Source organism: Dermacentor variabilis, chromosome 1 (genome assembly GCF_050947875.1).
Source record: "Dermacentor variabilis isolate Ectoservices chromosome 1, ASM5094787v1, whole genome shotgun sequence".
Classification (NCBI taxonomy): Eukaryota; Metazoa; Arthropoda; class Arachnida; order Ixodida; family Ixodidae; genus Dermacentor; species Dermacentor variabilis.
In genome coordinates this window covers 74,664,165-74,686,224 of record NC_134568.1, presented here as the reverse complement: position 1 = coordinate 74,686,224, position 22,060 = coordinate 74,664,165, and the positions used below count along the sequence as shown (strand labels likewise).

The 22,060-nt window shown below is 45.2% G+C and overlaps 1 protein-coding gene across 3 annotated transcripts in view; it reads right to left on the bottom strand.

The window, feature by feature from the left end:
* Window positions 1-1,096: 1,096 nt before the first annotated feature.
* Window positions 1,097-22,060, bottom strand: part of Sirt1 (Sirtuin 1) — a 77,890-nt gene continuing 56,926 nt past the window's right edge. For 2 of the 3 annotated variants that reach the window (XM_075689995.1, XM_075690009.1), the window contains exons 11-12: window positions 19,157-19,291; window positions 1,097-4,013 (exon numbers count right to left, since the gene is read on the bottom strand). In XM_075689995.1, the coding sequence (XP_075546110.1) occupies window positions 3,643-4,013; window positions 19,157-19,291 (506 nt within the window). In that variant the 3' untranslated portion in view covers window positions 1,097-3,642. The remainder of the gene's footprint in view (window positions 4,014-19,156; window positions 19,292-22,060) is intronic. The other variant, XM_075690001.1, reaches the window with a different exon arrangement.

The window sequence follows — 22,060 nt, the reverse complement described above, 5'->3', positions numbered from 1 at the left end:
TTATGAAAGGTTTGCTCCTCGCATCTTCCTTGGGACCTTGCTCACCAGGGCTTCTTTGAAGCAAAGTATTCATGATGCAAGCTATGAAGTGGTGCGGGTATTTACTCTTTTAGCACTCGATCAGCATCCGAACACCGACTTCCACAGTGTGTTCGCATGACTTCCTTGTTGCCTAGAGGGCATAGCTAGACCAGGAAGAGCACCCCTGCACATCCGTGTAGACTATATGTGCATTCATGGAAAAATAGGCTAGTTGATATGCACTCAGCTGTCGTGTGTTGTTTTCTCGCTCAAGTCCTGTCCCTTCATCACTCTGCGCAGCAGTGTTAAGCACAACTGAAATATATCACTAGCGGAGTCTAGCACATTGTTTTCATTAGTCATAACATCTCGACGATGAAATGACCTGAATAAAAAAGGATACTGTATGTCCCGGGTAAATTCAATCTTTAGTATGTCTTGTTAATGCCTCTACACCATAGAACACTACAACGAATGAAGGAATTTAGGCATCCCTGATGGCCAATTTGTTGCTTTACAACGAATGCATGCAGTGGCATCGCCACTGCATCCGACCGACACAACACAAAGACCCTGTCCAAGGAAGGTTCCGGACTCTGGAATAAATATAGTGCACACCCTCCCTGCCCAGCCCCACCGAAAAAAAAAAGGAGGGGAGGAACCACCTACCAGCCAAAAGATTTCATGAGTGGCACAAATATTCCATAAACCTCAATACCATGAGTTGGCTTCAGTTGCACATTCAGTCAGACGATGAATGCAGAAGAAATTTAGCAGCTACTTTCAGTAAGTATCCCTTGAATTCATGTTAAATAAAGGTGTTCTTTTGCTGAAGCTGCTTACCCTGTCCTATTGCACGCAGTATGGTGCAACATCTTTACAAGAAATGATAATAGTGGAACCACGTTCTTCATTGTATAGGGGTTTGGCTGCATGTTATTACACAAAGTACACATGAATGTCTTCGGAGATAATGCCAACTTGTGCATGTCAAGTTTCATTTCACATTATTCTGAAATGTTCTGTGTCCTTGAGACTTCAAAACATCATGCTGCAATCTAATGAGACAGACACATAGAAAGATAACGATATTGTATTTTTTTTTACATAAAACCACCAAGCACACAACAATATAATAGACAGTACACAAGGCCTAATGCTACCTCATTCATTTCCTTTCCAGTGTTAATTTTAGCTCCACATTTGTTGAATAAAAAAGGGTAAATCCTTTCCTAGACACTTTCAATAAATAAGGCGCAGGGGTATATACAGAAACCATAAAAAATTGTGCCACAACACAAGAATATTAAGCTATTTACAAATATTTCAGCATATATTACAAGAGTCAACTGAATGGCAATAAAGAAAGATTGGTGATTTACACCCATTAAAACTGAGGACAAACACAGTTTAGTAGATCAATACAGTAAGGATTCTGCCTGTTCCAAAAATCAGTTACTTACACAAACATTAAAGTTCCAGAACCTTTGGTAGACTCTGCCATTTCAGACGGGATCACACTTGCAAAGAGAAAATGGGCAAGTAGAAGGAAAACATTGCTCCTAGCCCTGCAAAGAGCAGCAGCTTGAAGTAACAGTTTCAAACGGTGGCAATCTTGCTCACCCATGATAACTAAGACAATAGAGATATGAAGGAACATCTTTGACAAAAAAGAAATGGCAGGATACATACAGATGTACAATTGCACTCAGCCCTATACTTTGCAGAACACTAACACACAAGAGAAAGCAAGACAATGCCCGACTGGACATACAAAAAAAGACTTACGCGGCAATGACAAGATACATAGTGAATTAAACTGCAATAGCAACAAAAGACCAAAAGCTGCTGTGTGTGTGTTTTACGAAGTAATTGTATTTGATGGCACAGAAAGTTGCACCTCGGCTTTACCTTTTATGCAGATGCTTTTGTATTGCTTCTTTTGACCTTACTGTAGATGCATACTGAGCGGCACATAAATTGGGATGTGCGTTGTCATTATGTGCCACTATGACAGACTACAACCTAGCAGTGAATAATACAAGTCTGGGCATCGAGTCATTGCTGCACTACCAAAACATCACAATAACAGCAAACAACTCAGCGATGCAGAGGTAAGGGCATGCACATGCACACAGCAACAATTGTGATAATAGGCTCAAAAAAGACAAAGTGAACCCAAGGACTCAATGAACTCTTTCAAGAATATTGCCTAAGACACAAGTAATGGGAGTTTAGAAAATTTTTTTAAAAAATAAGGGGATATCAACAAAGTTATGTGAACAGGCACACAGCATATGTTTTTCTAGGAAACTTGCACCCAAACCTGAGCAAGGTTGACCCTGGCTTAGGAACACCCATACACTATCGCACTTCGAATGAAGCCAAACTGCTTGCAACATACCATTCCCAGCTGTTAATATGTGTAACGGGAAAATTGCTTTTTTTTTTTCCTCTTTCTCATAACAGCACAAGACAGCAAACAACAAGTCAGCATTCCAACCTGACACACTGCATACAAGTAAATATGTCTTACAAAGTTGAAATCTATGTTTTAACATGTCCACACAAGTATTCACACAGTAAGAATAAGAAAAGTCGAAAAGTGATCATTTAATGAATAGAAACAGCACAGAGGTGTGCAAGGGCTTTAGTGACACTGTGCGAAAAGGTAAATTTTTCTAATGAAATGGTTGTGTTGCAAAATGTGCTGAGGCAGCAAAAACACACGTGGCTGAGGACAACAGAACTGTATTTACATCTTGTATACAAAACCAACAATTACACCATCCCAACTGAATCCTCTGCACCGTTCCACGTCTGGAATTTTTACCTCTGCCATGCAGGAATATGGCGACAATTTAGAAAGAAAACAAGGAGGGCATTATGTTAACATCTCAACAAAGTAACAGAAACAAGATTATAAAAAAATAGGTCCAAAAGCGGAGATTGGGCAGCATATGTACACGCACGTAGTGGCAAAGGACCTCGAAGAGTCTTGGCAAAGTGTCTCTATCATGTGTACTGGCTGGGGGGCTGTATGCCAACATTTCCATCCCACAGGGGGCAAGCAGTACACAACAGTCACAACATGACACAAAAGAACTTCTCCATCAAGAGTAGTAGTAGAAAGACCACAAATTCCCTGGAGCTGCACTTGGACAACATGCACCGCTGCCAGGTTCAACAGAATTGTCTAAGTGACATGCACTGCCTGAGCATATTACAGATAGCTCAAGAAAGATGCAACATAGCTCAAAAGGAAAACAAAATGTGATAAAATTAGCAGGGGAACGCTGCCCTAGGATTCGTAGGGCTCACAAAAGTAAAAAGCCATCAGGGACAATAAAACATGCAGCAGGCCCACAGCCACTCACAGGGAATGTGCAACAGCCCCTCCAAAGTTTACACACTTTCCCCAAATGACCTTGCCCAAGGCAGCGAGGGAAACACAAAGCTAGAAACCATCTTAACAACCAATGAAGACCAATTGGACCTGCTCATTTGCAAGTCTACTGGCCACAGGAGTCTACTGACCACAAAAGGCTGTGGGGAATGCGCTACCAATAAATAAGCAAGAGTGGGAGCCATGGTTCTCAACGGGCAGAGGAGACCAGAACCTCAGGAGCAGCGAAGAGTGTTGCATTCTACATCACTGGAGCCTTCTTCTTCAGAGACACGTGCCTTGATGACAATGGATTCGTTTAGGTTGTTAACAAGTGGTGCAGTGCTGGCTGTGGTGGTGCTTTGCTCAGTTGGCTCACAGTCCATGGTGTTACCCTGCGATGGACTCTCCAGGCCAGATGTGTGCGCAGGGCTTTCTTCCTCATCCGAGCTGAAGGACGAGCGTGATGATTCAGAATCTGACTCAGCATCTTCCTCTTCTTCACCGGTAAATGAGGCCCCTGGACTGTCAGAGTCCTCAGATTCCATGTAGACTTCCGCCCCAGAAAAGATGTATGTGGATGGTGATGTGAAGAGGTAGTGGCCCTCTGTAACAGTGCCATACATACTTTTCAGACTGGCATGAGTAAGGAAAAAAAGGGACGGCGGAAGGCCACTGGGAATCTTTAAAATTCTGTATATGTAATAACAGGAAAATGATTTGGCACCTGGCATTTAGACAACAAAGATTGGAGTAGATGTGCCTGCTCAGTGTTGTTACTGGGCTTAACGCTGTGATAAACAGTAGAATGTCACTTGAATAAGTGACAATGTGCAAGGTCAAGTTGTTTCACTGACTGAGAATGCATTTTTATAACTTGACACCATGCTGTTCTGGAGTTCGAGTTACCATTTACCAGCCGTGCAGAGCTGTCTATAATGCTAAGTTCAAGTTACACACCAGTCACAGAGAGACCTAAGCTAGTGCTCTTCCAAGATACCATTAGCTAAAAATAATAATTTATGCTTTGCAGCAATACTGAACGATTTGCTGAGACAGAGATCAAATGAGTTCATGGCAGTGCTTCACACATTATTTTCGCACTGCTCAACACAGTTCTGAGCTGAGGCAGAGTCTTAGCAGAACCAAACAAAAATGCGGAACTAGAGAAAATAGCAGCAGAAAGCAAGCACAATGACAGGGCGAGCATTAAATTCATTAAATTTAAAAAATGATTTCTCATACTACAAGCCTCAACCTTTTACTGAACAACTCAAACTGCTTTTGCCATATCCATGTGCTCGTTCCCTTTGCTCTGCTCTGAAGAGACATTCATTCCCTCTCCGTTCTCCAGCAATACCATTTCAATCTGATTAGGTGTCAGCGACGTTTTTTTTTTCGCAGCGTCCACACCTGTACTGCCAAGACACTGTTGGGCTTAGAAACTTGCATACACACCCAGCCACCCAGGCACAGCAGGTTGTTTAGGCTGAATGTGCTGAGGCAAATAGCACCTTAACCCTTTCAGTGTCACTGGTGCACCTGTTGTATTCTCTGTTAAGCTTGAAGCCTGACATCGTTCTTATTTCACCAATGGGGGTACATAACAAGTTGCCAACATAAAAAGAAGGTAAAGCAGGTTGCCAACCTAAAAACAAGGACAGCCTACTTAAGCTTACCAGAGAATACAACAGTACCGGTACGTTTCTGCATTTCTGTTCTGACATGTTTCTTTGACATTATTTTTGCAAGATAGGAATGTGAGAAAACACTAAAAGAGCATTTGCCATATCAGTCTTTTTTCTTTATATGTATTTCTCGAAAACCGAAAATAAGCCGTTGGATTCATTTTATACTAATATCCAAGAAAAAAAAACCTGATGCTGATGGGGTCACCTCAAAAAAAAAAAAAAAAAAAAATGATGACATTGACAGGGTTAAAGGGCCCTTCACAAGGCCCCAACACAAATATTGCTTATATGCTGGAAGTTGCAGGGCCCAGACTCGGGAGAGTCTTATCATGAAAGTTTTCAGATTGGCTCATTATTAGAGGAGATAGGAAAAGTTGAAATGTCATGTTGTCACGATGCCAGAGTGAGCTTCAATGCCAAGACAGACACTCCCCATCTGCATCGACTAGCATTCGCAAGCTACATTCCTTCCCTGACTTCTGCCCTGCCAGAAACCCAAGGGACCCTGTCACTTTTGCGTCGAGAGCCCCGCCTCCTTTATTTTTCTTCTTCTATTCCTCTTTTTGCTACGCAACACACTCCCAGTGGCAGTTTCAGCTTTCCACATTAGACTATCTGCCAAGGACACATGCCACAACCCGCGGCAATGTAGGCAGTGCATCTTGCGTCGAGGCATTTATGCGTGTGACCTTGACTCCCTGGCTGGAAGTAAGACTCCCACATGGGCTTCTGTTTGAAATTTGTGGGATTCTCATCCCTGCTCTTGGGACAAAGGAACGACAACACAGTAGTGCAAACAATCACAAGGGCATTTATTGCACCTTTCATAGATCAATGCCTGCTAGCCGAGTTGCTATCCACAAAACATGCAGATGGGTGCGCGACAAATCGCGGAAGTCTGAGTCACCACGACCGCATAGCAAGCGAATATGTTCGCCCCATGCTGGGCACCAATGCCTGGTTGTTCGCGCGTACAGTCACGCGAACGGTGGCGCATTCGAACGAGGCCTCGTGAGACGGTCTCGCAGAAGCATGGATCGGCGTACGCGCAGAAAGTCCGCGCCCCTTGCCGATTCGGAGCCAAAAAGGAAGCGCGTTCTCCTTTCCGCGCCCAAGTAACCCTGCCGTTAGGTGGCGTTAGCAGCACAACACTCACGCCATCTCTCGTACTGCACTTCAACCAGACCAACGCTGCGGGCATCAGGCCATGCGGCGAAGACGGATTGCAGGAGATGGGAGCTATGCAGGAAAACAACATATCAGGGGACGCGTGAGAGTTGCGCATCTCCACAAACTTCAGCTTTTGTAGCGTCATGTTTGTCTATTTGCAAGGCCCAAACTGGGTGAGGGGCCCTTTAAGGTGCATGCACCATGTCGTTAAATATATTGAATGAATTGTAGAGTGGGAGTTTGTCATAAGCAGTGTTCACATTCCTTTGCATGGTACAGTCGAACCCACTTATAACAATATTCAAGTGCCACGAAAATTCCATTGTTATAACCGATAATTGTTATAACTGGGTTGCATGAAGAAAAAAATCAAAATGGTGGATGATGTAGCTGTTTCAAAAAATACTATAATGGCAGGCAGCCTGCCCTAACACGTCAGCACTGCCGTCGTGGCCATCACTGTTGTTATCCGATGCAAGCACGTTCACGACGATCACCTCTGCAGTTAGAAGCACTTCCTTCCAAATCTATAGCAGTGCACTTTCTTTTCACCGGCAACATTGTGCATCTACCGCTTCAGCAGCGAGTGAAACGAGGCTGAGAAACCACATGGCCAAGAACGACTTCCACGCAACGAACAAAGACAAGCATGAGCAACTTAATTCGTTGACAGAACTGCGCAGAATGAGGACCCAGTGAGCAATCTGGGCGCAGTGCTAGCGCAGAGCTATGGGTGCAGCCCATTCGTATTCAGAGGGCTGGAAGGGCAAAGGTGGAGATGCGTACGAGGCTGGCGCTGCTGGCGTGCGTCTCTCATGGAGAGAAACAGTTGGGGTGGCTCAGCAGTTGGGGCGGCGGGCGATCGTGCAGTGGCTCACATTTCAGTTTTTCTTTTTTCTTTACAAGGATTTTGCATTTCATTACCTTTTGGCATGGACACCCAGCAGCCAGACATCATCGTTATAACCGATAATGCGGCGTAGTGATATTGTAGCAAGCGGGTTATTTCTCCATAAAATACATACAAAAGTTGACGTTGCAGCAGCTTTTCATTGTTATAACCGATATATTGTTAAAACAGGCACCGTTATAAGTGGGTTCTCGACTGTATTTGAGATTTTTTTAAGTGTTCATATGGATAATTCAAAATATGGTATGTATCAGATTCTAACACACACCCTATTTTTGCGAGCTTAACTCTTTTCCTACCACGGCCATTTGGCAACGTTAGCCTGCCACCGATGCTTTGAAACGCCCCTTTTGAGACCTTCCACATCGCTCACGGACATACTGTGCCATTGGACATGAGAACTATATTTTTTTTTTCCAAGTAGTTTTCTAAGTTTTCTCTGCAGCTAGCACAATTTTTCGATTGAAAGCGGCACTGCTGTGGCATTGCCGGTTTGGTACCATAACACCACTCCACACGCCGATATGACACGAGTCAAAATGCAACGTCGCTCGTGTACTTGAGTTGGCTACTGGTGCAGCTAGTAGCAGCTGCGATACTGACTTTTCTAGATGACGCTAGCTACCGTATTTACACGATTGTAAGTCGACTCGAATGTAAGTCGACCCCCCCCATATCGCTTGACCGAAAAAAAAAAAAAAAAAAAACCTGAGGGCGCATTCGATAACGAAAATTTATTAGTAGCTGACATGGTCATTGGACTACTCGAATTCACTAGTGCTGCCATCGTCATCGTTGCTGCGGTCCCACAGCGCGTCGTGGTCCAGCGAAATTTCAAATTTGGCAAACGACCGCACCAGGACATCTTGCAGAACAGCAGCCCACGCCAAATGTACCCAACCACACGCAGCCGTCAGGGAGGCTCTTTTGACAGGTCCGGTTGGCGTAATTTCGCAGTCTTCTGCCGCCAGCCACTCGTTGTACTCACGGCGGAGCAGAACCTTAAAATTAAGGCGGAGGTCCGGGCTTATTTCATGACCACGTCGCACTTCACTGGCAGGGACCGATCATGCATTTCAGCGACGTACGCCGCAAGCTTAGCCTACAGCTCCGGAAAGCGTCCATACTTCGGCACGTGGGAAATTTCTCACTTGCCGCCACACAGGTGAAAATTTCGCTTCGCTGCAGTCGCCACTCTCGCACCACCCGTTTAGAAACATCGAAATTGCGGCCCGCTGCGCAGTGATTTCTTCGGCGTAAAGGATGGCAGCCCTCTTGAACGCTGCTGTGAACGAGTGCCTAACGATTAGTGGGCCTGGAGCACTCATGACGACTGGGGAAGCATAGAAGTAGCACGTAGCCGGCAGTCAAGTGGAACGCGTCAAACCAATACCAATGCCTTTAAACAGAGAAAGAGAAACTCGCAAGCGGTGTCTGCTCTTCCATGAACTACCGATACTCCCCGCAAGCACCGCCGTTCTGAGGGTGCCGCCGCAAATGAGAACAGCGGCGCTTCCATCAACTATCGACACTCCCCCATGAGTGTTGCATGCACTGTAAGACTCTCGAAAATGTTAAAAAACCCTTCCGAAAAGTGAACAAACACGCGGAATATCGAAAAGATACGGGTAGGGCTATAGAGTAAACATAAAATTGTAACTACGTTGTAGCTCTCGTTGGTATGGCTTTTTTTGGCGGGGCCATGTTTTGGTTTCGATTGTAAGTCGACCCCCCAACTTCAGACTTTCAAATTTTAAAAAAGGGGTCGACTTACAATCGTGTAAATACGGTATGCATCACATTTATCATTTTCTAATAAAACTGGCGCATATTTAAAAACCCTCGAATCTAAGCCGACTCTAGAGTTTGGTATATGATCATTTGGAAAAAACTATCGGCCTAGATTCGAATAAATACGGTACATCTCATTAATAAAATTTTTATACAAGTGCATTCATTTTGCTTTTCGTTCATGTATTACATAAAATGAGTGCAGTAGTTCCTTCAGAAAAAAAAAGATCTGGCGGAACCAACAAAAAACACCTATTTTCCCCATGGAAAAAAAGAAGCAAAAAAAAAATAGTGCATCTGAATGTAACACGCACCCAATTTATACAATAAAAATATAGCATGTCCCCACGTTCACGAGACAAAAATGAGACATGGAGAATTTACCTTCACAGGCGGTATTTTTTTTTTTTCATTATTGAGCTTTCATAATGAAACAGGCACATCATCATTGCCTCCATTTGCGCTTCATTAGTCATGAATACCAAGCATAGAGGGGCACTAATCTCGAGTGATCATATTTACAGGTACTACTATCACTTTTGTCCTTTTGGACTTGTCAAAGTATGCGTCCCACAGCGTTCCTTCCTGGAACTGTGCACAGATAGTGAGCTTGGCACAGCGCCAGAAACGCTGGTGGCTGATTACACTAGCGCATCTGGTGCCAAGTCATGTGATGTCTTGCAAAAGTGATGGTATCTGGGAAAGTTATTATCTGAAAATACCACTTATGATCACAGTAAAGCACAAAATGAACCAACAGCCGCCTTCACAAAATCGTTCTCTGTCGCCATTTTGTGATGGTGATGATGCTACGCTTTACCACTCTGACAGTAGGTTGTTGCCAACACCGTGAACGCGGTTTTGGTTTTGTATCTGATTGTAATGCTCAGGCAATTTTTGGATCTATTTTTTCGGAAAAAAGGTGTACATTAGAGTCGGGTAAATACAGTACAGCAGAACCCCGATTATACGACTTTGAGGGGACAACACAAGACCGTTGATAATCCGGGCATTGTAAAAATCGAAAAACTAATAATATAGGCATTGCGCGCTCAGTCTTGACAAAAAACGGGCACAGACCGCCTGAATAAGCTCGTGGCACGAACCTGCACTGCTCAAAGGACGGTAGATTAAATTATATCTTAAAAAAAAATTGCAACCAAGCATTTAATTGGAGGAAGTGTGACCGAATGCTTGTTCTCACCTTTAAAAAACTCAGATTTTTCTGGACGTTTGCCCAGCCGCAACACATCAGCTTCCTCTAGAGCTGGAACATCTAGCAGTAAATCACCAACATAGTCGTGTGCACAAACAAACCGCCAAGTGTTGTCGACGCTGCGCAACACGTCCGTGTAAGTAGAAAGAAACGAACAATTCGGAAACAAGTTCTCTTCACTTACGGTCGTCGAATGAGGCAGAGACAGCTTTTCTTAGGTGGTATTTTTGGTCGATCCCTTTCGGACATATTAGTGAGTTTTCATTTAGGGGACACAAGGTGTTGGGGCCCCTAGCGTTTGGGTGTGTTTGTGTACGCAAGCAGAAACATGTTATATGTTAGTGGCCCCAAACGCAAGTTGCACCGAGGTCACATGCGATCACAAGCACCATCAATGTCAATCGTTGCTGCGTCATCAATTTTAAAAAATATGAAATCAAGCATATGAAGTACAGCAGATTAAACTATTTTTATTAAAAGCAGTTAATATATATAAAAACAATGTCGACACTAGGCAAAAGATTTATAAGATTATCTACGCACCTACGTTACGACTGAGGCCGAGCCAAAGCAATCCAAACATATGTTTGGTAAACTGTAGTTAGGCATCTCGTGCAGAATAATCCGTTGTGATCTGTGTCTTGATTATTTAGAGCGTCCTGCATGCCACATTCTCCATCTGTGTAGCGGGATGGGTGGCTTGTCTCGGCTGGTCAACGGTTCTCGCAAGTCCTCGTACACCACAAGGGTCACGTAGGTAACATGACCTCTTAGTATGGTCCCTCGAATATTGGCTAGTCTGCCTTCCGTGCACCGCTCCGTATGGAGCGAGTGGGACGCTTTTTCAATGAAAGCACAGAGGGCGCTGTGAGCAGTCCTACTGCTAAGCTCTTCGCTGTTGTTTGCTTGGCTGCCTGCATGCACCGCGGCGGGTTGTCGCGGGTGGGCTTATATCACAACACCTCCTGCGTCTCCTGTTTTTCACGAAGTCTCTCGATAATGAAAGGACCGCAAAGAAAAAGAAAGCTAGAACATTTGAAAATGAGAAGATGCAAATAATTGCATTTCGGCAATTGCGTTACATTGGGAACGCACACTCAGCGGCCTTGGTAACTGTCTTTTTAAAAAATAATTTATCTTCTTATTCATGAACCTCTTGCCATTTCATCAGATGTTATGTGCTGTAATTTGTTTACATGTTTACACTGTTTTCTAAAGGTTCTTCATTTTTCGCTTTATAATTTGTTTTGACTGTGTGCTTGATTACTTGCGTGGGATTATCGCGCAGTGGGACGTGCTTCCACAATTTCATGTGCTCTCCTTGATCATGTGCGTTATCAACTTTACATCACATCAGCAGCGCATGCTTCGCAAATGATATTTTTCTTCATTTTGTTTACTACTGCCATTTGCAATTTGATCTATTATTATGCGTTCATATCTGTTCTCACTGTTCTTGTTCACCCTTAACTGGAAGTGCTTTCCTTTTGTCTTGTGTAAGTTTTGAACCAGGGTGTCTACCAAGTTGACATTTCCAAATTCCCTGAGTTTTCCAGGTTTTCCCTGAGTGCCTTTGCAATATTTCCTGAGTGACACAGAACTTTGTTTTATGTCAAGACGGGCTCCCTACATCATGTCGCCCAATGGTGTCACTCTAGTAAGCATGTAAAAAATAAAAAAACAACTTAATCCAGTTTGAATAGTAAGGGGTAGTGTTTATTTTATTCAAAAAGAAAACAGAAGGGAGGGGTTAATAAAATGCACAGCGAATAAAATATCTTTGAAAGAAAATAGTAAAACCCATTGCAAACTGAGTCAAACATTCTCAACTACAAATAAAAAAAAAGATGTATACAGAATATTTTCAAATACGAGCTATTTCTATCAATTAATAGCAAGCTAACTGGTATGAGGCCCGAACTTTATCAGAAGTGAGATTCTCTCACAACAGCTGGTAAGTCAACCTCAACTGTCCCGAGATACTCAGCCCGCGCACAATGCCTCAGTGTTGCGTTTCACTGCTTTAAAGTTTTTTTTCTTTTTTTTACTTGGATGAAGGACACCTGCATCTCCGTGTCAGCCAACACTGCTTTTAGAGTGCAAGCTCCCTCAAAAAATCGGCGGCGAGCTTCCTTCCCCGTTCATTTCTCACTGCCTAGGTCCTTTGTCTTCTTGTTCTCCCTAGGCTGCGCATTCGCCACACGGACTATTTGAAGCATCCTCTTCGACAATTGTGCAGTCAGCGTACGATTTTTCGGACTCCCTAGGGGCCGACAAAACGTCCAAAAAAATGAATGTATGTCTTCTACAGCCCTTAAGGATTCAAATCGCCACAGGCACGCCCGAAAAAGTTCTGAAGGCCTGCCAGGACACTTATTAGACACATCGGTGCGTGTACTGTGACAGAAGATGGCGGGTGTAAACGTGTATAATTAAGGAATACATACTGTGTCCCGTGACAGTTGCCCCTTCCCACACTCATTATGCTTCACAGCCTAACACTGTCGTAATGTAGTGAAGCTAGCTTTCGGGAACCGGCATTATGCAACGCGCCATGCTTTCCGAACTTCAAAGCCAGTCGCGATGACCACAAAGGCGGTGTCGGTGCCGTTGCTGACAGCGGCGAATTCTTTCAATGAAAAACACAGTACAGAACGGCAAGAAGCTTAAGCTAGGCCTAACATTGCCGCGGTGGTGGCTACGGCAGCTAGCGGATCTGCGTACGAGTGTGCCGGTTCGAGGTGGCGAGGTTATCAAAATGGCGGCGGTTGTGGCTTTTATTAATGCCGTTTCGAACCTGCGGTCACGGCAAAAAGTCTGGAAAATCCGACGGCGAAGGGTTCGTGCGTCTGAAATTTCAGCGTTCTTATACATTGACCCTATGGGGTACGTACTGGTGCCGCGAAGCCGTCCAGATTATCTGGCATCCGGAAAGTCGCTCGTTGAGTGTACTCTGGGAACTCCTCCAGCAGACGACGCGGCATCAAAGATCATTCGTTACGATTCCTCTCTGTTACTCGGGCCAGCATTACCGTGACTTTGGGTTCCCTTTCAATAAATTTACAACCAATTTTCCCTGATAGAAGCACAAATTCCCTGAGTTTTTTCAGGCTACTCAAAATCCCTGAGAATTCCCAGTTTTCCCGGTTGGTAGACACCCTGTGAACGAGCTTGGGTTTGATTTTGATTTTTACCCTCTACTGCTACATCGCACGCGTGTACCGCATTTACACGATTGTAAGTCGACCCCTTTCTTTAAATTTGAAAGTCTGAAGTTGGGGGGTCGACTCACAATCGAAACCAAAACATGGCCCCGCCAAAAAAAGCGATACCAACTGGAGCTACAACGTAGTTACAATTTTATGTTTGCTCTATGGCCCTACCCATATCTTTTCGCTATCCTGCGCATTTGTTCGCTTTTCGGAAGGGTTCTTTAACATTTTTGAGAGTCTTACAGTGCATGCAACACTCATGGGGGAGTGTCGATAGTTGATGGAAGCGCCGCTGTTCTCATTTGCGGCGGCACCCTCAGAACGGCGGTGCTTGCGGGGAGTATCGGTAGTTCATGGAAGAGCAGACACCGCTCGCGAGTTTCTCTTTCTCTGTTTAAAGGCATTGGTATTGGTTTGACGCGTTCCACTTGACTGCCGGCTACGTGCTACTTCTATGCTTCCCTAGTTGTCGTGAGTGCTCCAGGCCCACTAATCGTTCGGCACTCGTTCACAGCAGCGTTCAAGAGGGCTGCCATCCTTTACGCCGAAGAAACAAATCACTGCGCAGCGGGCCGCAATTTCGATGTTTCTAAACGGGTGGTGCGATAGTGGCGACTGCAGCGAAGCGAAATTTTCACCTGTGTGACGGCAAGTGAGAAATTTCCCACGTGCCGAAGTATGGACGCTTTCCGGAGCTGTAGGCTAAGCTTGCGGCGTACGTCGCTGAAATGCGTGATCGGTCCCTGCCAGTGAAGTGCGACGTGATCATGAAATAAGCCCAGACCTCCGCCTTAATTTTAAGGTTCTGCTCCACCGTGAGTACAACGAGTGGCTGGCGGCAGAAGACTGCGAAATTACGCCAACCGGACCTGTCAAAAGAGCCTCCCTGATGGCTGCGTGTGGTTGGGTGCATTTGGCGTGGGCTGCTGTTCTGCAAGATGTCCTGGTGCGGTTGTTTGCCAAATTTGAAATTTCGCTGGACCACGACGCGCTGTGGGACCGCAGCAATGACGACGATGGCAGCACTACTGAAGACGAGTAGTCCAGTGACCATGTCAGCTACTAATAAATATTCGCTATCGAATGCGCCTTCGGGTATGCTCTCTGATTTTTTTTTTTTCCGGTCAAGCGATATGGGGGGGTCAACTTACATTCGAGTCGACTTACAATCGTGTAAATACGGTACCTCGTGTTGGTTATTAATGCGGAAACATTATATGGCTCATGGGGCGGAAAATGCGGTGTTGTCGACGTTGGTGCGACCCTGATGGTCTAAAAAGTCAAGTGAGCCAATCAAGGCAGTTGATGACGTCAATTATTTCAAAGTTAATTAAGGTAATGATAATTAAGGCAGCATCAGTAAAAGTAGATTAAATTAAGGCAGGTTTAATTAAGCTGGAGTTCATTATGGCACTCGAACCCACACCATTGGTGAACCCACGGCCCTTGGTGTTAGGGTGAAATTAATTAAAGCACAGTTAATTAGGATAGAGTTCATTAAAGGGAAGCTGAAACGGTTTTCAATTTCCATGAATTGCTGGGATTGGGAAGAACAGACCTAATAATTTACGATTCCGAAATTTTTTTCTTCGTTTTGTTAATATAAGGGGCGGAAATCGCTTTCTAAGTCACCCCCACGGACACGCCCCCGGAGCGCCGGGTGAGGTGGTAGCCAGAGGAGAGAACCGGCGAGAGTGACGTCATTCGCGGGGACCGAGCTGCCGGACCGGCATGCTGGCATGTGCTGGCATGCCTCTTTCCGTCCTGCTCTTTACTGAACGACGCTACGAGAGATCTGCCGCCACCGCCGCTCACGTTTGTTTTCTTTTGCGATTTTCGTAAACTGTTCTTTTCTTCTGTGCTGCGTGAGTGCCTACAGCCAAGGGCGCCCAACATGCCTTCGTTCTGTGCAGCATTCGGATGCGCAAACACAGGCGGGCGAGACGATGTGGTGTTTCACAGGTTCCCGAAGGACAAGAAGCTTGCAGCGCAGTGGGTCCGTGCGGTGAGGAGAGATAAGTTCGTGCCGACGAAATCAACTGTGCTGTGCTCGGACCATTTCCGCGATAGCCGGACAGCCTTACGACAAATGTGGAAACGCGTTGTTGCTAGCGTTGCTATACTTCGTTTCATACGTCAGGTGCAACGCTGTGGAGGCTTGAGATACTTCTTGCAGTGGCTGCGTTCGCACTTAGAAAAAGTTCGGTGTTTCTTGACCCAATTTTTGAGAAAATTTTCCATATATGAAATCAAAAAAATGAAATGAATGAAAAATGAATGAAATGATAAAATATGAATGAAATGAATATGAAATATATGAATATGAATGAAAAAAAGAATTTACCCATAGAAACAATCCTTGTACTTATACGGCTGCTAACACGTTCTTTTAAATCAATTTTCTTTTCGGCATTTTTTAATTGCAGCCCGTCGCGGCAGCTTCAAGTGCATGCTCGCGCGAGCAAACGCCGCTGGCACGCTGCGAAGCATAGACGGAAACGCGCGCAGTAATAAATTTTGGTGACCGGACTTCGTGCGTAGCTTCTACAGCGTTGCACCTGAGGTATGAAATGGAGTATAGGCTTGCCTAGTGACATTCGACGTTCGGTTGCACTTATCGTGTTTACCACACGGCGGTGCTAAAACTGCCTAATATCTTTGTCAACACTAGCATGGAGCACGCATACCAATTCTTGATCGAGCCACAATCGCAAAGTCGTCGAACCACAGTATGAATATTGCACATATAATACCTCTGGCCATCTCTGGATGTGTATAATAAGCAACTTCCATGACTGTACCACGCAGCATAGCATGTGCGCGCTTTGAAACGCGGCACTTATGTTCGCGATCGTGCATCAACACTCAAAAAACCACGGGACTTTAGACAAGCAGCGGCAAGGTGCTTGACATCGCGGAATTGCACCCGTGTTTACAATCTAATGAGAAGTTAGTGCTTCGGCATTCTTCCAGCAGCATGTTCTCAGTGACACTTTAGCTCATTTTTTCTCCCGTCATTGGAACGTGCAGCTACATGAAAAAAAACAACAACATACCTACCAGCTAAGATTTCCAACACACGAGAAGGTGCACACATCGCTCTCGCTGTTGGCACACTCAACATCGCCGTTGCCGCCATCGTTTTCTGTATCGGCTGTCGGTTCAAACATGTACGGCGAAAATACAAGCTGTCCGAGACAGCGAGAACGTTCCATAATGCTTACAACTCAGCTATGAAGCCAGAACAGAACAGCGTGCTACGCCATGCTATGCTCTGAAACGGCGGCGCCGACCGGCGACTGCCGCGAATGACGTCACAGCGGCCGCGACCAATCACGGGCAACAGCAGCGTTCGCGCGATGCCCTGAGGCGCTGGTGCGCGTTTTCTTGAAAAAACAGCTGCTTACGTTTGTTTCCGCCTTTTTTGAACCAGATATTCGTTTTCAGGGGACTCAAAACTGTAGAATGCCGCAGAGAACTCTTTTTTTTTAAGTGTTTCAGCTTCCCTTTAAGACACTCGAATTCACGACCTTTGATGGGAGTCGAACCCCCGACCTTTGGTGTTAATTAGTACAAAGTTAAAGTTGAGTTAATTAAGACACTCGAACTCGCAACTTCTGGTGGGAGTCCAACCCATGACCTTTGGTGTTATTTATGGTGAAGTTAAATTAAGACGACTGAAGATGCGTAGGCATCGCGAGGTGGTCGCAATGCTTCCGAATTGAGATAACTAGGGCCCCTTCGAATTTATTGTTTCGCTTTTAAGCACTGCAGCCTTGGCTGCCGAAGGGCAGCAGTATTGAATGACTAAATAAATTTAGTGCTAAAGCTATTCCAGGCTGAGCAATCGTTTGGCGTTCTGTGTCGAACGCTTCATACAGCTTAGCAAAAAGTCTTCGAGAACGAATACCACTTTACGCAGCTAAAACCTCTCATCACACCCGTAACAAATACTGCTTTAATCTGGTGCAAGTACGCGGCAGCAGAAAATCATTTAAAAGAGAAACGGCTAAACAATACACCAAGCGCGTGCGCTTTGCCAACACGCAGCCGTGTGGCCGAGCGCTGCACCGTAGCATGGGGACTGCTCGCAGTGCCACCGTCACTGTCATTCGAAAACGGTACTCGCTCCCATCGGCGCACGGCCGACTAGCCAATATTCTAGGGACCATACTCTTCGGGTCAGCGATGTTATCGGCCGCCCCAACAACCGAAGGACGAAAGTAGACGTAGCAGTCTGCGCATGCGCAGTACCGTCGCCCCCCGTTCTTGCGTACGCAAGCCACTAGCGTCCCCTAAACTAAAACTCTCCATTTTCACTTTCGTGAAATTTCACTTGACTCGGCACCAAAAGGGTCCCCAACAATTGATCCTGCCGCTGTACCAAGCTCGTTATCAGTGCCAAGAGCACGACTGGCCATATATTTCAAGGAGATCAGAGCCAGGACGAGCTGAATCTCGCGAAAGCGAATTATCTCCGTAAGTGATCGCATGAGCACACGTCACATTCAAGCTTGTTCGAGATAAGTACTTCTTAAGAGACCCCACAACCATTCAATTTGGGGACGGTACCAGGCCACTACGAGGTCCACAGAGCCCTTCTGACCAGCTTAGCATTTAAAGAGGGCCTCCTGCGGGTCCTGCCATGCGTGAATAAGGGATCTTGAACCGCTGAGCCATGGTGGAGTTTCCCCTCCTCCTTGGCCATCAAAATTGCTCGTCTCTCGATGCGGGTGTCATATAGAATACGGCATGTCACCATGACATCGTGAATAAGCAGAGTCAAAGCGCAAAAGACCACAGGGCAGTCCAACTAAAAACAAGTCTCGACTTCATTCGAATTGTCTATGGATTTGATCGAGACGTAAAGGTACAGGTTGTCAACGTAACACTAAAAGCCGCAGAATTTAGGATATTTGCTTTAGAATCGCGAATTTTGCCATTATTAGAATGTAATGCGAATAAAACCCACGATCAGCCCGCTGCAGTGTGCTCACGTGCCAGCCTGCATCTGCTTAGAGCATTTTTCTTTTCTTTTTCTTTTTTTTAAAAGATGGTACTAGAGAGTCGCCATAAAATTGCGTCATATAATTGAGGTTTTTAATGCATTATTTTTATGGGAGTTTTGCAGGGACCAAACCAATTCGTTATAAATGCAGGTTGTCGCATCACCGAGGGACATATAATCAAGGTTCCACTCTATGCAGGATTGATTTAGGCACGCTCAACTACCGTCAAACGGCTTATAATGAAGTGCTTGGTGCTTCCAAAATCATTTTTTATGCAGGTCACTTCGTTGCAAAGGGTGCACATCACACAGCTCACAATAGAGCCAAGACAGAATTATTCCTTTGTTATGCAGGTCATTTCGTTGTAGAAGCGTTCAGTGTAGAAGTGCTCTACTGTAGTCACAGCTTAACTTCCCGACTAAAATCTCTAAAAAAAAAAAAAATGTGCCATTATCATTAGTTTACATGGCTATCTTCCAATAGCAAACACCACTGCTCTTTCATGCAATTTGCTTAGGAGAAGCACAACTGAGTGTTACTCTTTTACTATGAATGTTGCTTGAAGTAGTAAAAATGTGAAATGTCGCACATTAATTGCATTAAATGCAATGAAATGGTCAGCAACAGCTAAGAAAAACATGCAAAGTCTCAGCAAGCAACCTATTGGCACTAATAATTATGTTTAAAGATTATCACTATGACTGCACAACATTTCATTTTATTTAGTTAGTGAACAAGTCAGACTGCCCACCTGGTAGTTTGGAGGCAATGCTGTCTCTTGTTCTTGGCTTCCAAAGACACTCAGACGAGCAATCCAAGCTGTCCACCTGGCTCTCCACCGTGGGAACCATATCAGCACTGGTAGAATCTGGCATGGCTTCTTCTGCTGTATATAAACATCAGATCCCAACACATGAATATACGAAATGCAATATCCATGTACATACACAAAACAAAAACACACATCAGTGATGATCAATCCCCCAGCTGGAAATTTTTTTGCCAGCTCTGGACCAATATTTCTGGGTATTGGATCATAATAAAAGCAAGATTGCTTAATAAACAATGTCCCAAAAATTGGAGGACGCTTAAGCTTCGCCTTCAAGAGTGGAACGCGACAGCGTTCCCATCGACCCGCCAAGGGGTGTAAGACAAAGCGCTACGGCTCAGGGATCACTTACGAGGCGCCCTGCATCGGACTTTGCGTCCACCTATCACACGGAAAGCGTCGAGCAACGCAGCGTTCTGCGCAGCAACGAAACGTGCGCCTGAGCAAACGGAACGAACCAAAGAACTCGGTGTCTCGGAGGGGGAAACGATCTACGCCAGCCAAACGTCGTGATCGGCACGGGCAGAGAGATAGACAGATAGTAATCTAAAGAAAGGAACGGCGCTTGATTCTGCAACCCGCGTGGGAGCACGGCGAAGCGTCGCCAGGGGAGAGGGAGTCGGGGCCGCAACGCGCCTGGCACCGGTCCGCGCACAGCACAGCCCCAATGCGCGCATGGCGCGCCACCTGTCGGGGCAGCGCCGTACATTGAGAGGAGGGGTCTTCTGTGTTTGCCGCAAGATGGCTCTGCGTGTGTGGTAAGCGCAGAAGAAATGTAGCGGAAACGTACTTCGCTATTCGTGTAAATGCGACTTCTGTAAGTTACGTGCTCATAATTACCGATATACACCGCAGTATAACATTCTACGGCACGTTTTTAAGGCAACACCGCGTTCACTAAAAGCGTGTTTGTACCGATTTCAAGCATCGAACTCGTGGCTGAGTGGTAGCGTCTCCATCTCACACTCCGGAGACCCTGGTTCGATTCCCACCCAGCCCATCTTGGAAGTTGCTTTTTATTTATGAAGTGCCTGCCATGATTTATCGCTCACGGCCAACGCCGCGGACGCCGACGCCCGACACCGACGACACCGGCTTTTCTGCGACACGAGCTCCTTAACGCTATCGCGTTAAAACATTCACCACATTAAGTCGAACCCCTACTAACAATATTAAAGTTCTGCAAGAATGTAATTGCTATAACCAATTATTATTGTGATCAGGTTAACGACAAAAATAAATTTATGACAAACCTATAAGCCTTTACACCTGTAATCCCCTAACACAGTTCCACACCAAGAAGGATTAGAACAATTTTTGCACCTTCATTTATCACGATGAAGACTATATTTAAAGAAAAATGAAATGTTATTTGAATTAGAAGTTTATTAGTACAGTATTACCAACACTACTTAAAATATGTGTCACATTTTCCTTGCTTAAATCACACTTTTGACTTATAAAAACGCAACATACGATATGTTTTCACATATAACCTGTACCAAAAATTCACCGACGATTACGATACTCCCAAAGTGAAATTTGAGCCCAGCTGTATACGTTTTTTCATTTCACGATATATTGGCTCGCGAGGACAATCTGTCTCATGCGGCACATTGCAAACAGAGTGAAGTGTGCTGTGACTGCCTCGCTAACCATGACTCATGGGCGCGATTCACAGCAGCTGCCGCAGACAGACCTCTACTCATGCAGCGTTTTTTTCCCTAAAGACAATGGGCGCTACTCTGGTGCAATCTCGTAGCCATCGTCTCCGCAAAACCCGTCATGCGCGGCACAGCGCTTTTCTTCTCACACTTTTGCCATACTCTCCTTCTCTGCTTTCTTCCTCGTGTTCTCTTCACCATTGCAGTTTTTCATCCGTGCTCCGCGTTCGCTCTTACATCCTTCTTTTTGCTGTGCTCGTTCACTCGGTTACACTGAGGGACAACCCTGACGCTGGCCAGAGGAATGGCTGCCTAAGAGGTGCGCTCTAAAATTTGAAAAAATTTACCACTACAGTTGGGGTGAGAGTTATATGCAACAGGGTGCCTACCAAGTTGACACTTCCAAATTCCCTGAGTTTTCCAGGTTTTCCCCGAGTGCCTTTGCGAAATTCCCTGAGTGATGCAGAACTATGTTTTATGTCAAGATGGACTGAGACCATATCGCCCGATGCTGTCACTCTCTAGTAAGCATACGAAAAAAGAACGACTTAGTCCAATTTGAATACTAAGGAGAAGTGTTTATGTTATTCAAAAAGAGAACAGAAGGGAGGGGTTAGTAAAATGCAGAGCAAATAAAATGTCTTCGAAAAATATTGCAAATCGAGTCGGACATTCTCAAATAAGAATAAAGTGGAGATGCATACAGAAGCAAATATTTTCGAATAGGAGCTATTTCTATCCACTGATAGCAAGCTCAGTGGTATGAGGCCCGAACGTTGTCACAATTGAGATTCTCAACAACTCGTAAGTCAACCTCAACTGTCCTGACATACTCTCAGCCTGGGCATGACGCCTCAGTGTTGTGTTTCACTGCTTTAAAGAGTTTATTTTGGTTTGGATGAGGGACACCTGCATCTCGGCATCAGCCAATACTTTGTTTTTTGAGCTCGGCAGACCTACGAAGTGTCGAAGAGGCAAGACCTCGACGTTTCATCGTGGGAGGCCTAGGGCCCAGCCCACATAACTGCTGGTTCTCATTAAGGTTCACTCTCTCTCTATCTCCCAACTCCTTCAAAACGGCGGCAGCACGCTTCCTTTCCCGTTCATTCCTCAATGCATAGGTCCTTTCTGTTCTTGTCCTCCTTCAGCCACTCGTTTTCCC